Below are 13,495 nucleotides of genomic sequence, written 5' to 3' on the forward strand. Positions count from 1 at the left end.
CACAGTTAAATATACACGGTAGAGCCAGAGTTTATCTGTGAAAAAGCTACGTTTATAAACGCATTCCTGAAACAAGTGCTTCTAACATATTCCAGGAGCAGGACTGAATCTTCTGAACAGTGGCTACAGTAAATCTTTATCACATGTTTGCAACACCAGCCACTACACTGGACTTAATTACTATTAAAAATTAATTGCTTACAGTGCAAAGAAACACAGCATAAAATAGCATATGTAGGCCACAATTCCAAGCTATCTACTTGAATATATGACAACCAAGACATGATCAATCCCACCATAACAAAGCAGCATCAGAACCTTTCAGATTCACGTAAACTGGAGGGGATCTGATATAGCTTCATATTATTACAAATCAGACAAAGCCCACAGATGAGCACACCTTAGCAAGGAGAGCTTTGTAACAAGAGTAGCAAAGTACATGAAACAGCCTTTGAAAGTAAGCACATTCCCTATAAATTTACTCTAAGCATGTAAATTCAGAATGCTTCTCTATTTTTTCCCTTCTCCTCCCACTGCTATGGATCGGGAAGCTATGACAGGAAGATGATGTCAGCAAGTCTTCAAATTTATTTCACTGTTGACCCCTAGTTATTCCTCTGGTGGGTAACAATGTTACAGCTTTCCTCATCAGGATGAGTATCAATGGAGAACAGAACAAAGCCATGGAAAGCAGGCCAACATTAAAAAAAGCCAGAGAGTAATTTTGTTAGTCCAAAGCTGGAGTCATAACTCAAGAGTACGTCCTAGTGACCACTTTACAGTTTCAGCACTTCATTTGCCACCAACTCCCTGCTGTTCTGAATTCTCCAGATTCCTTGGCAAACTGAAGATTCACGGAGTACCAAATCTTGAAAATCCATCCTAATGACTTAGGGACAAACAAATTATCACTGATAGCAAGCTGCCACAAGCCAAGCTTATTTTGTTTACCTTATATTTGCAGTGATCTGGGAGTAGATATGAGCAGCTTGACAAGCTCTGGTGACATGCAGCGGTTTGCACTTCTGCCTGAGCCCTGTGACAATTAACGTTCTGACGGCCCTGAGTCCAAGTCCAGGACACACAGTGTTAGATAAAGGGAACCTGAATTCTGGAAATTAACCTCTGAAGAATTGCCACCAGCTGGGTTTGGGCAACCACTTTACCTTCACCTCTTCAAGAACAAGGGATGTGTGGTTTATAGCTTGGTAGTCACAACCCTGAAGTTATCACAGCTGAACAGCAAACATCAGAAGGCACTGCAGGAGTACTAAATATTTGACAACCTACACCTTACATGTTTGTGCAAGTCTAAGCACTTCATTTTCCCTACTTCCCTCCCTTCCTCACTTTCTGATAGGAGAAAGCACTAATACGTGTAGATGAATCATGGAAAAATACTCTATTCTACAAAGGTATCCAACAGCCAAACACAACACTAAAATATTCTGGGCCTACATATAAACGTATGATTTAAACAACAGTTTATAACCAACCCAGGGGTGCTATCAGGTCATTGTGGTGTGCAAAAACCAGTCATTACTGAGGGGCAGCACATGGATATACCTGCCCTTCACAGTCCAAGTAAGCACAGTCTGACTTTTAGACTTTGCTGATTACATGTAGCCAGTTACAGTAAAAATTCCATGTTGTGACACAAGGAAAATCATGTCACTGTACCATAAGTCAGACCTATAAAACCACCTTTTTTAATGGTGTAAGAGAAAGGAACAGTAACTGAAACTATTAAGCAGTAGCACAGGTTACCAGACCAGTGCTGTTAAAATTGTTCTCAGTCAATAGGAAGAACACTAAATAGAACCAAAAATTGCACATCCTAAAAAACTTCTACTTCAGTAGATTAATTGAAGATCAATAATTAAGCTCTTTAAATATTTCTCAACTTAACTGCTTAAAGCACATGTCAATCAAGTCTTCAAGTATGAAGAAGTTCCCTAATTAGATCTTAAGTTCTCCAGCTGGAATCTAGGACCTATTACACTAAAAGTGTAGATTCTGTCTTAAAGTAGACTGTTGACCTTTACAATGCTATAAACAGAATCATACATATTCAGAAAAAAAAAAAAAAGGAAAAAGGAAATAACTCTATTTGATGTTTTAGTTAACTGTTAGCTCATACAAAAATTCTCTTCAATTTGCATGAAGGGGTAAGGAAAGCTAGCTCTACCCAAAAGCAAGCATTTTTCTACCTACCATAGGATATTGCATCAGTATTAGTATTTACTGCTCAATAAGAGTCTGAAAATGTAAAATTTATCCAGTGTGAATGTTATATGCTTGAAGTTATTCAAGCTGGTATGTTCATAGTACTAGAAAGCACTGGAGAGACTAGAGACACAGTGAACTCTGTGGAACTAGAAGAGGCACTGCAAGAATAATTTAAATGTTACAATAATCAAATAGTAACATACTAAACAAAGCCCACCAGAGCACATCCTGCTGGGAGCAAGATATATATAATCAGGACTTCCAAGACCAAAGCAGGATGTAAACAGATTGCAGTTTGTGTACTAATACTCCAGCCTTATCTCAGATTTAAAAAAAAATAAACCCAATTAAAAAAAAAAAAAACAACAACAACAACAAAAAAAACCCAAAAAACAACAACAAAAAACCCAACAAAAAAACCCAAGCAAGTTCAGAGAATGAGCACCAGTGCATCTGTCCAAGGGGCATATAACTGGTTACTCAAGGACTATTAGGCTGTTTCTTAGCAACCTCTGCAAGCTCTAATCAAGTAAGCCTAAGATTCTCATTTAGCCTTGAAATGCCTTGTCCCTTCCATCTAATGTAGCTTTCTATTGAGGAGCAGTCATTGCAACCACAGATAAAATCCAGGCTTATTACATGTTTCAGCTCAGAGTTCTTGTTATCAGAAGATCCTCATGTTAAACATGCTTTTTACACTTTATTTAGCATCTGAAACAGTAATAATAAATATTTAATTTTTCTCCTTTATATACAAATTAAAGGCTAGCTACAACTATAAAGAAAACCCTTGGGAATGGTTTAACAAGTGAGTGTAAGGTATAACTAAACTCTTAAACAACATTTTATAACTGTAAATCATTCCCTAAATATAATTACAAGAAAAATGGTTAATATCAAAAGCAGCAGTAGAGATATTTCAGGCAAATAGCAAGCATTTCTCTTAGAGCTGAATGGTATTTAAATCTTTGGTGATGCTGAAATGTGTCTGCTATGTTGCACACATTGGATTTCTAAAATTAACTATCTTCAAGCAAAATCTGGCCATCAAACCAGAAAAAAGAAGGCAAAAGCACTGGAGTAATCAAAAAATAAACTCATCTGTTCACTCCTAGCCTAGCATCATTCCTTGCCTGTAGTATCCATGGGCACATGACAGACTCTGCTGAAGACAGCACTCAAATCATTTACGTAGAGTATTTTTTCCTGTACGGTAAGCAAAGGCACTAGAGACTGTGGTTAAATCAGGGATGGCCACCCCTCCCTGACTCAAGGTGATCTACACCAGAGCCATCACACTGCTCTCCTCAGCTCTCTCCCTCCCAGCAGGTCTCCCTGGGTGCACACAGGGGAAGGAGCAGCTCTAAGGGAGCCCCACCACCCCACGGGAAGCAGGTCAGTGCTGCCCAACGTGAACGGGCAAAGATGCTCTCAGCTACCCACAATGGTTCATCCCCCAGCCCTGGGAGAAGAGGCAGGGTGGGGGTGGTCAGGCTACACCTCCACCTCCTGCTCCTGTGAGAGCTGAGCAGCTCAAAAGCACTGAATGGACACAGCACATGACTGCCAGCAGTCACCTCTGACCGGAGATTGACCCGTTTTAGACACCCACTAACCAAAGCCAGAGCAGATTTCTAGCAAAAAGCCCATCAAAGGTTTATCACAGCACAGAAGAGGGAGGGAATGGTGGAGTCACTGCCAAGGAACAGTAGCAACTATCCTTCAGGTAGGCAAATGGATAAACATCAAGGAGCCAGATGCACTGCCAGGACACCCTTATTCCTCACTCCTTGAAGCAGCCTCTCTGTTTCCAAACTGATGCTCTCCAGCTCCTTCCAGATCAGAGGATTACTGCAGCTAGAACTGGAGAGGAACAAGGGAAAGCAAATGGGTGTGCTGGCAGAAAAGGCAGGGTCACTTTCTAGTCTCTTCACCAGGTTGAGCAGCTCTGAAACAGAGCAGGCAACACAAGCAGGACCCACACAGAGTTGACAAAACACTGGGCTTGTTTTCAGAAGAGCAGGGAGGGAAGCTTGCTGGCACACAATAACCTAAAGCTCCTGCAGATGACTAAGTATACGATATGATCATAGCTGCTTTATGAACTTAGGGTAGTTTTTAAAGTATGTTCATAGCATGTATTTCAGAGCCAACACAAAGCAACACCTAGAGGAAAAACAAGAGGAGGAGTCAGACGACACAAAAAAAGATGAATTCCTCTCATCTCACCTACACACAGTAACTCGAAGGCATTGCTCAACAGAGGGGCCAGACAGCCACTGGCCCACAGGGGACAATACAAAAGTAATTTTCAAAGCTTAAAATCAAAATCACTATTTACCTTACACATCTGTCTTCCCACACAAGAAAAACTTTGTGGCAAAAATACCTATCAACCCCAAATACACTAAAAATTTACTACATAAGTTTTGGCTTTTTTTACATCCAGAAAATGTAGTTATTTCACATCATTTACTGTTTGACTAAAGCTTAATTTTTTTCAGGTTTTGTGACGAAAAACAGTGAACCCAAATAGCTCTCAAAGCAAGTTGCATTTGCACAAGAAATACAAGCAGTAGCCTCAAACACAGAAGGCAGCTTCCACCACACAAAGCTCCTCAACATCTACACTAACACTTGAACCTCACAGGATCACTCAAGCCACCTAAAATACAGTGGGAACACAGCCTAATTAGCCCAAATATCAGAAGTCTGATATAACACAACCAATTATAGTTTTACCCCAACTACATCCAAGATAATCCTGATTGTTTAAGGTTAAAGCTACAAGTGTCATGTCTCCAGCAAACCTTTCCTATGCAGATTTTTAAACTGAGAAAATAGCATTTGGAACATCTTTAAACAGCCCAGGGACAGTGCTACAAAGACACCACTGCACTGCAGTGAATCAAACATGCTCTGCTTCTCCAGCTCACATCCTCTCGTGTAAGAGTAATCCTGACTACTTTAATACCTATTCCATTTTCAGTCAAAGATTTAATGCCCACACCAGCTGTGTGGCTAGGAGTGTAGCATTTCATAGATAGGCTGGCTGGAGCACCTTCTGGAATAAAGATTAGAAAGCTGACAAAAGGTGTACAAGCACACTCTCAGTGGCTGGGAGATGAGGGACTTCATCTGCAAGTTTTGACTTCAGCCTCAGTGTTTCCAATAAATAAGCACATGTTTATTTAAGGAAGCTTTCAAGGAGTATAAATAGAAGTGTTCTTTACTATCTGACCATCTCTGTGACATTCAAAAAACTCCCAGAACTTTATACCTTAAAGTTTAAATAGTTAGCAGAATACTGTCCTTTGAGGCATATTTATTCCAAAGAATAAGAAATTCTAGATTTAGTGACATGAATGCATGAAAGATTAAGAGTGCAAAGAGCACTTCTGCTTAAAATTAGAAGACAGATTTCCTATAGTTACATGAAACTTAAGTCTTTAGACTTTCTATTCTGGGCAAGCTGCAAATAGTTGCTGGCACACACAGCATGCCAATAATAAATCCCTTTTTCAAAGAGTGATTCTGAAGTGGTCACCATTAAGGCCTTGGTTCTTTTTTAGAGGTGACACCTGCAGCTGCTATTGAAATCAACTGGAGTTGTCACTACCCAGCATTGCTGAAGTCACTCTCTAAAACATCACCCCATTTTCTTCTTTTAAGAAAGAGCAAAACAACCTGAAAACTACCCTTTGCGTTTGTGTCACTTGAGAGCAAAGGGACATAATTTTTATAATAAACCATTTCCTCAACTTTTTGTTTCTGATCAAAAAGGCTGCAAGACAAATACAGTACTGAGCAGGTGAAAACAAATTCCATAATCTACCTCCCCAAAACTGAGGAAACATGGATCCATGTTTTCTACTTCACAGTGTATTTGTCCATGAATTGGACAATAAGAAATATTTTGGCATGGCAGCTCCACAGGAGTCCTAGAGTCTGCTGACAAGCCCATCAGGCAGAGGTAGTAAGCATGCACCAAGTTCAGGTGGGGGAAAAATAGAAAAAAAATAGTCAAGTATAGTCAGCCAAGCCTTCCACCCGGGGGAAAAAAGGCTACTGGTAAATAAGACATTAAACATTTATTAGATCATCAATATGCAGCTATCAACTACATTATTTTTTCCATGCTGATTTCCTGTGCTAATGAGGTGTGATGCATGTACATTATGGCCCATCACTACCAGATGAATTTTACATTCTGGAATAAGGTCTTGCTCTCACTTCTTATTCCTCAGGTCTTGCTTGGAACTGTGCTTTTGCAAGCACTTTCCTTGAGAAGGAGTTTCAGTGGAGCAAAGAACAACTAATTACAGGTAAAGCTTGCTGTGTCTCCCTTGAGGTTTCATTTGTCAAATTGTAATCTTTTTCACGAGAAAAACCATACCTACTGTTCCTCTGGTACAGCCATGCACAAGTACCTTTTCCAGTGCTAAATGCCCTAACTTTAACCTGCCTAATTTAAGCATATCTGTCCCGATGGGGTGTCATCCAAGATGACAGGATGCATGTTTACTCTATCAGGGAGCAGAGAGTAATCTAATCCAGGATATTTTCATTACAAAGCCTCAAGATCCTGATCAGAGAGCAGTGATGGCTGTGTTGAGACAGGAGGTAGACCAACTGTGGATCTATCAGCCAAACAAAAATAGACAAGAGCATTTCCTACAGCCAGGCTATCTAGTTCCCTAGAGGCACAAGGATCCCAGATAATAAGCTGGAACAGCAGACGTCTTCCAGGGCCCAACCACCTTCATTTCTCAAATTAAAAGGACTGGGAGAGCTTGATGCAGAATCCCAAAGTTAAGCAGACATGTGAAAGTGCCAAGCAGAATGCTGTACCCATTAATAAAAGCTGTAAGGTCAAGTATGCCTGCTCAGGATTTGGCAGGGTAGGGGATGGGTTGCTTTCTAAGAAATTTAACATTTACTGCTGTAGCCAAGCTATCCTCTTAACAGCTTTAAATTTTTGATGGTTCACACTCCTATGTATGTTTTAAATCAAAACTGAACCCCTCCAGGCATTTGGATGAGGCTCACACATGTACTGCATATGGATGAAACTCACACAGAGCCTGGACATTAAAATTACACATATTTTTTATCTACTTGGACATTAACATTACTTCAGAAGTTTAGAGAGAGGTGCTACAATCACACTCTAAATAGGAAAAAAACCTTAAGGCACCCTTTACCCAAGCAATTTACAAGGGCAATTTACAAAACCTGAACCTCTACCACCTCTTCGTCAGATTGGTTACACAGACTCCTAGCTAAGCACCAAGGAAAGGAGAGGAGAAAATGCTTGTTTCTGCTTCTTATCTCCAAGGCCCTGAACTCTGAAGTTCACCTGGGGAGTTCAGAGCATACCGTACCCATGGGTGCACTGCACTGCCTGTCAGTCACACCAGGATCTCAAAAACAGAGGGGCTGAGAGGAGCTAATGATGCATACTGAAATACACGATTTCAACATCCACAACTAGTCAGAACAATTCCTTTATATGACTAATTAACTGAAGTAACGGATGCCATAACCAATATTTACGGTACAGGAAAAACTCTGAATTCCCTGAGGGAAAGAACAGGGTGGAGGGAAAAACCACACACAACTCCATTTCATACCATCTTGCAAAGGAGTACAAGAAATGGTTCCACATAACCCATCCTGCAGAACGACTAACTTTAAAACACCCTCGTCAGAAGCAACCTTCAATTAACCCCAAATCTAAAATTCTGCCAATGGCTATTGATAAATATTAATGTGCCAGGTATTTCTGAAGCTTCAGTGTCTGAACAAACAGCTTTGTGCTAGGAAAAAAAAAAAAATGCTCAAGACTAACAAGCCAAAACTAACTGATCAGAATCAATTCTTCAAAGCTACTTGAATTCTTCTGACTTCTTTGTTTTAAAGTTGTACATAAATTTTAATTGCATCATTTGTTTGTTAACAATCTCAAAAAAGCATTAAGCTTCAAGTTTTACAGCAGGAGGCAAAGAAAAAAATGTGAGGTAGGTGGGTGAAGAAGACAGCTGTATTGTTCTAGCTGTTCCTCAGCCTCTCCCACTGCCAGATTTCTGTGGATGATGTATCCCAAGGTAGCAATTTTAAGAACTTTCTGGCACTATCCCAAGCTCCCTCTTGAAAATCAGAGATCAGACTAATGATATCAAAAAAAAAAAAAAAAAAGACAGGAAATAGGAATAAACTGAATAACTGACACTGTTTCAAACACTGGAAGTTACTGAACTCTGGTACTGCAGCTTTACAGCAGAGACACTTGTCCAAACTGAAAAATTTTGCCTCATAAAATTAAAAAGGACAATCAGTAAAACAAAACAAATCACTCTCCAAGAAATTACTTGCTTTGCAGCTACTGCTAGCTTGGGACACTGTGGTATCACACAGACTTCAAGAACACCCTCCCCCCCCCCCCCCCCCCCAAGCAATTTATACATTACTACATTAGTCTTTAAGTGAGGAAGTTATCATTCAGATGAGGTTCACCAAGAAGTCTGCATATACTCATACTGGTTTTCATTACTGTGAGGCTTAAAAATTCAAGCTAGAACTACTGAAATAAACCCTTTGCTCACTGCCAACACCAAAGCAAATTTGTTTCCTAAGTGAAGGACACAGTTTCCAATTTTCTTTACTCTTGCTCCTTCCCATCATATTAAAGAAACAGTAACTTCATTACTGTTGTACAGCAAAAATAAAAGTCATATGAAAAAACTATGTCCATATTGTTGTTTCTCGTTTGCAAACTCAAATAGAGAAAGAAAACTATTTGAGAATAATTTTGAAATTACCCCATGGAGTTGAAACATAACTTCAGAAACCCCTTGTGATAAACCAGCACTACAATTAAGCTTCTCCTTGCAAAGTCTACACAGCTTTTGCACAGCTCCAACAAAGATGCCACGTTCCCCATCAACAGACTGAACACACAGAGTTCAAGACCTAACTGCAACATATAGGAGGGGCTTCTTTCCAAAGGTGCATCCACAGACTGTTTTAAGTAAAGCTACTCCACAGCTTATTTTTAGAAACCAGGGTGGGCTGGGAGAGTATTCAGTAAAGCATCCAAAAATCAGCTAACCACCCACTAGACTGCAGTGGCACTGTTTAAATAAAATTACAGCCTGCTTTGCAACAACTGCAGGAAAAAATGGTGGGAAAAAAAAAATACCCCAAGTATTTCAATTCCCTTAAAATGCTGGAGGCAATGGTACAAGAAACAGCAGCAGACAGGGCAGTGTGGGCTGGGGACACTGCATTAGTTCACCTGCAAGAGGCAGGTCAAACAGGCCTTACTTAGGACTGGGTGAGTGCAGAACAACAATATCCGGCAGCTGCAAGGTAAGAATGTGCTTATTCCAACAGAGAAAAATTCAAAGAAGGCTGGGCTTAGGGACCTGCAGAGCAAGGATTATCAAACTCTCCTCGTGTTTCAAGTAGCAATACTAGAAACTGGCAAAATAAAAGTGTGAGTTAAGTTACCTTTACTTCCTCATGCAGATAACATATAAAGTTTGAGGTGCTAATGTTACTGAAATCTCCTACTGAAGAGTTTACAATTTCATCAAGTCTGTATTAAATGGCCAATAAAGAGGAGAAAGAATCTGAATTTTCTCTTTGATCTTATAACTTAAGAACACAGTTCTAAATACCCTGGGTTTATGGTATCGACTATACCCGTTAACAGGAACATTTCCAAGTTCAAGAGGGCACAGAACCAAAGGCCATCAAAACACCCCAACCCAGCAACCAGAACTTTAGTGCCTCTGCATGGAAAAATGTATCTGTTGTACCTTTTTTATTTTTAAACGTTTAACTGCAGCAAACTCAGTCAGTCCTTAATTTGTGGGGCATGAGCATCAGCTTGGAGGGTCCCTGGTAGCAGAGAAAGTTGAATGATTTATGTAGACTGGCTTCTTTTAGCTTAAAATGCAAATAAAGCATTTTTGTCCCTGCCCATTCCTAGCAGGCATTCTTCAAGTAACTGAGACCCCTTGAGCTACGGCCTGAGAGGTCAGCAAGGGCCATTTCATCTGTTGGTCACCAGGTGCCAAATGCAATCCGCAGGTACCCAGGCTTCCAATACACATCACCCCACCGAGCCGGGGCACTGCACCATCCCCATTCCTCAGCACCTCGCAGCTTGGCATCTTCCACCCCGTGGCCCACTTGGAAGGGCTGAGGGCAACAGCTGTAAAACTCCCTGCAGGATCCTACCTGCCGGCAGCCGGGCAGGGAGCCCAGCCTCCCTTCCCTCCCTCCCACCGCTCCCCAGCGCCGGGCACTGTCCACGTCCAGCACCCCCAAAAGCAGGAGGAAGCATTCAGTCTCCAAGGACAAACACTTGCACTGGCCTGCAGCCCCCGCTGATGCCCCATCCCTGGAAGTGTTCCAAGCCAGGTTGGATGGGGCTCTGAGCAGCCGGGGCCAGTGGAAGGCGTCCCTGTGCACAGCAGCGGGGCTGGAACGAGATGGTCTTTAAGGTCCCTTCCAACCCAGACCGTTCTGTGTGCGGCGCACAAGGCGGCGGGGACTGAGGTAACAGCGCGCTGCGGGGGCGAGCCACTGCACCCCCGAGACGCGGAGCGGAGGGCACAGCGGGGGCGGCCGCGGGTCCCGCACACACAAAACGCCGGCACGCAGCCGGGGGGCGCGGGGTCAAGGCCGGGGCTCGGAGCCGGCTTCTCCCCGCCGAGCCAAAGCTGCTGGAGGGGGCAGCTCCGGCTCCATCCCCGGCGGTGCGGGGCGGCGGGAGCGGCGGGAGCGGCGGGAGCGGCGGGAGCGGCGGGAGCGGCGGGAGCGGCGGGAGCGGCGGGAGCGGCGGGAGCGGCGGGAGCGGCGGGAGCGCGCGCCCGGCCCAGGTGCGGGGGCCCCGCCCCGCGCAGGTGTTGGGACCCCCCGGCGCGCGCGCCCCGCCCCGCCCCCGCCCTGCGCGAGCCGCGGCACGCGCCCCGGCCCGCGCGCTGCGCCCGCCGCCAGCGCCCCCTGCCGGGGGCAGCCCCGCGCCGCGGCCGCGCCGTCGGGCTCCGCTGCGCGGGCGGGGAGAGAGAGAGAGAGAGAGAGAGGGAGAGAGAAGGGTGTTCTCCCCGTTATTGTGATTTTCCTGCTTTCAGCCTCTCGCGGTCCGGCCACTGCCGGCCGCGGCCCCTCACCCAGCCAGCCTGCAGCCGGCTCCCGCAGCACCCACCGCCTGCGGTGGCCCCCGCCGCGCAGCCGCCTCCGCTCCCCGCGCCGCCGGCCGTGCCCCGCAGCCCCGGGAAGCGGCGGCCGCGCCCAAGGCAGCGCCCCGGCAGCTGGCCCCGCTCAATAACGGGGAAGCGGGAGCAGCACCGACGGGAGCGGGCGCGGGGGGTGAACAGCACACAAAAAAAGGGTGATAACGAGAGCGCGATTAACAACCTACCGGCCACGCGAACTGGAAAGGAATAACAATCCTGCCCGTCTCGGGGGTTCTGCCTTGGTGGGAGTATTTGTTGCTGTTTAAATAGAAAATATTTCCACCGAGAACGGGGGTAGATCCGAATCCGTAGTTGCAGGGTCCGACCGGGGTGATCTTGGCCTGATATTCCTTGAGGCAGACTTTCACGTAAGTGTCGCACTCGTCCCGGGAGCAGTCCAGGTTCTCGGGGCTTTTCGTGCCATCGCAGCATTCCCCATTGAACAACTCGCCGTTTACATTCCGCACCGAGTTAAGCTGCAGCTCGAAATAGCCCGTGGACCGGGACACCTAAAAATAAAAACCGAAGGGGAGACAGCCTCGTTACTACCGCGGCCGGGGGCAGCGCGGGGCTGCGGGTCCCCGGCTCCCCACGACAACTTTCGCCGACTGCGGGTTTAACCCCGCCGCGGCGATATATATCGTATACATATTCATACACATATGCACAGAGTATTATAGCTATAAATATGAACAAGAAACGAGCAAGGTGCAAAGGGAGCGGGGAGAAGGGAAAAGGCAGCCGCGGCGCCCCGCGGCCGGAGCGCAGCCCCCCGCGCCCCGTCCCTACCTGCACGCAGGAGGCGAGGAGCAGCGCCAGGCCGAGCGCGGCGGCGCGGGGGGCCCGGCTCGGCCGGCCGGCGCCCCGCATGCCTCCTGCTCCCACTGCTGCTCCGCGCCGCCGCCTCAGAGGAGCCCGCCGAGCCCACCGGCCACGGACCGGCGGCCGCTCGCGGCATGGGCGGTGGGGGAGCCGCCCGCAGCGCGCCGGGGGGCGCAGGGCATGGGCTGCCGGCGGGGCCGCCCGGAGCGCTCCGCCGCCGCTCCCCTCCCGCGGGCTCCGCTCGCCCTCTGTGCGCCTCGGCTCCGCGGACACCCAACAAGTAGGTGCCGGAGTGACAGCTTCATTACCCATTCGCCGCCGCGGCCGCTGCCTTCATATTAATGAGGGGGACGGCCCGGCCCCGCGGCCGGCGGGTGGGGCCAGCGCCGCTCCCGCCGCGGCTCTTAAAGGGCGGCGGGCGGCTCTCGCTCCGCCCTGCCCGCAGCGGGGTCTGTCAGCCCCAGGTGGTGGAGGGGGATGAGAGATGCGGGACTCCCGCAGGCGCGGAGGAGTGTGGGTGGGGGACACGCGCCCGTGTATTGATAGCTGTGGGGTGGACACCCAACCCGCGGTGTCGGAGGAATAGCCACGGGATGTGTGCGGAGGAGGAGGGTGTAGGGTGCACCTCTGCTTGTGAGGGAGCAGGGGGTGTGTGCGCCCACGAAGATGTGGAACTGCCCAGGGAGTGTGCAGACATGCATGGAAGAGCACGCACAGCCAGGGAATGCTCGGGGTGGGAGTACCCCAATAATGCAGCAGTTGGCACTGCTGTGCAGGAGTGCTGGGGGGAATCACCTACAGCTGTGCAGGAGTGCTCAGGGTGGGAACGCCGACAGATGTAAAGCAGTGCTCAAGTAAAGATCGCCTACAGCTGTGGGGTAGTATTCAGGGGGGATCACCTACAGCTGCGGAGGAACAGTATGCACTCAGTGGCGGAGGGCGGCCCCGGTTGGCCGTGCCTGCAGTCGTGTAAGTGCAAGGTGTGTGCAGATGTAGCCACGGAGGAGAACAGAGCATGGGATCACCCATGGTAGTGAAAGAACATGCGTGGTGTGTGTGCCCACAGTTGTGGAGGCGTGCGTGGAGTGGATGCACCCGTGGTTCCAGAGGAACACTGAGGCTGGGAACACCCAGAGCCCCAGAGGAGTGTGTGGGGTGCACGCACCCCCAGCTGTGTAGAACCACATGTGGCTGTG

The 13,495-nt window shown here is 46.8% G+C and overlaps 1 protein-coding gene across 1 annotated transcript in view; it reads right to left on the minus strand.

The window, feature by feature from the left end:
• The window catches only part of JAG2 (jagged canonical Notch ligand 2), a gene marked incomplete at its 5' end in the record, with an annotated part of 70,004 nt that extends 57,393 nt beyond the window's left edge, over positions 1-12,611 (minus strand). The window contains 2 exons of the mRNA XM_082284177.1: positions 11,663-11,986; positions 12,267-12,611. Coding sequence (XP_082140303.1) covers positions 11,663-11,986; positions 12,267-12,611 — 669 coding nt within the window. The remainder of the gene's footprint in view (positions 1-11,662; positions 11,987-12,266) is intronic.
• Between the last annotated feature and the right edge of the window lie 884 nt (positions 12,612-13,495).

This window comes from Coloeus monedula (assembly GCF_965178545.1).
Source record: "Coloeus monedula genome assembly, chromosome: 6".
Taxonomy (NCBI): Eukaryota; Metazoa; Chordata; class Aves; order Passeriformes; family Corvidae; genus Coloeus; species Coloeus monedula.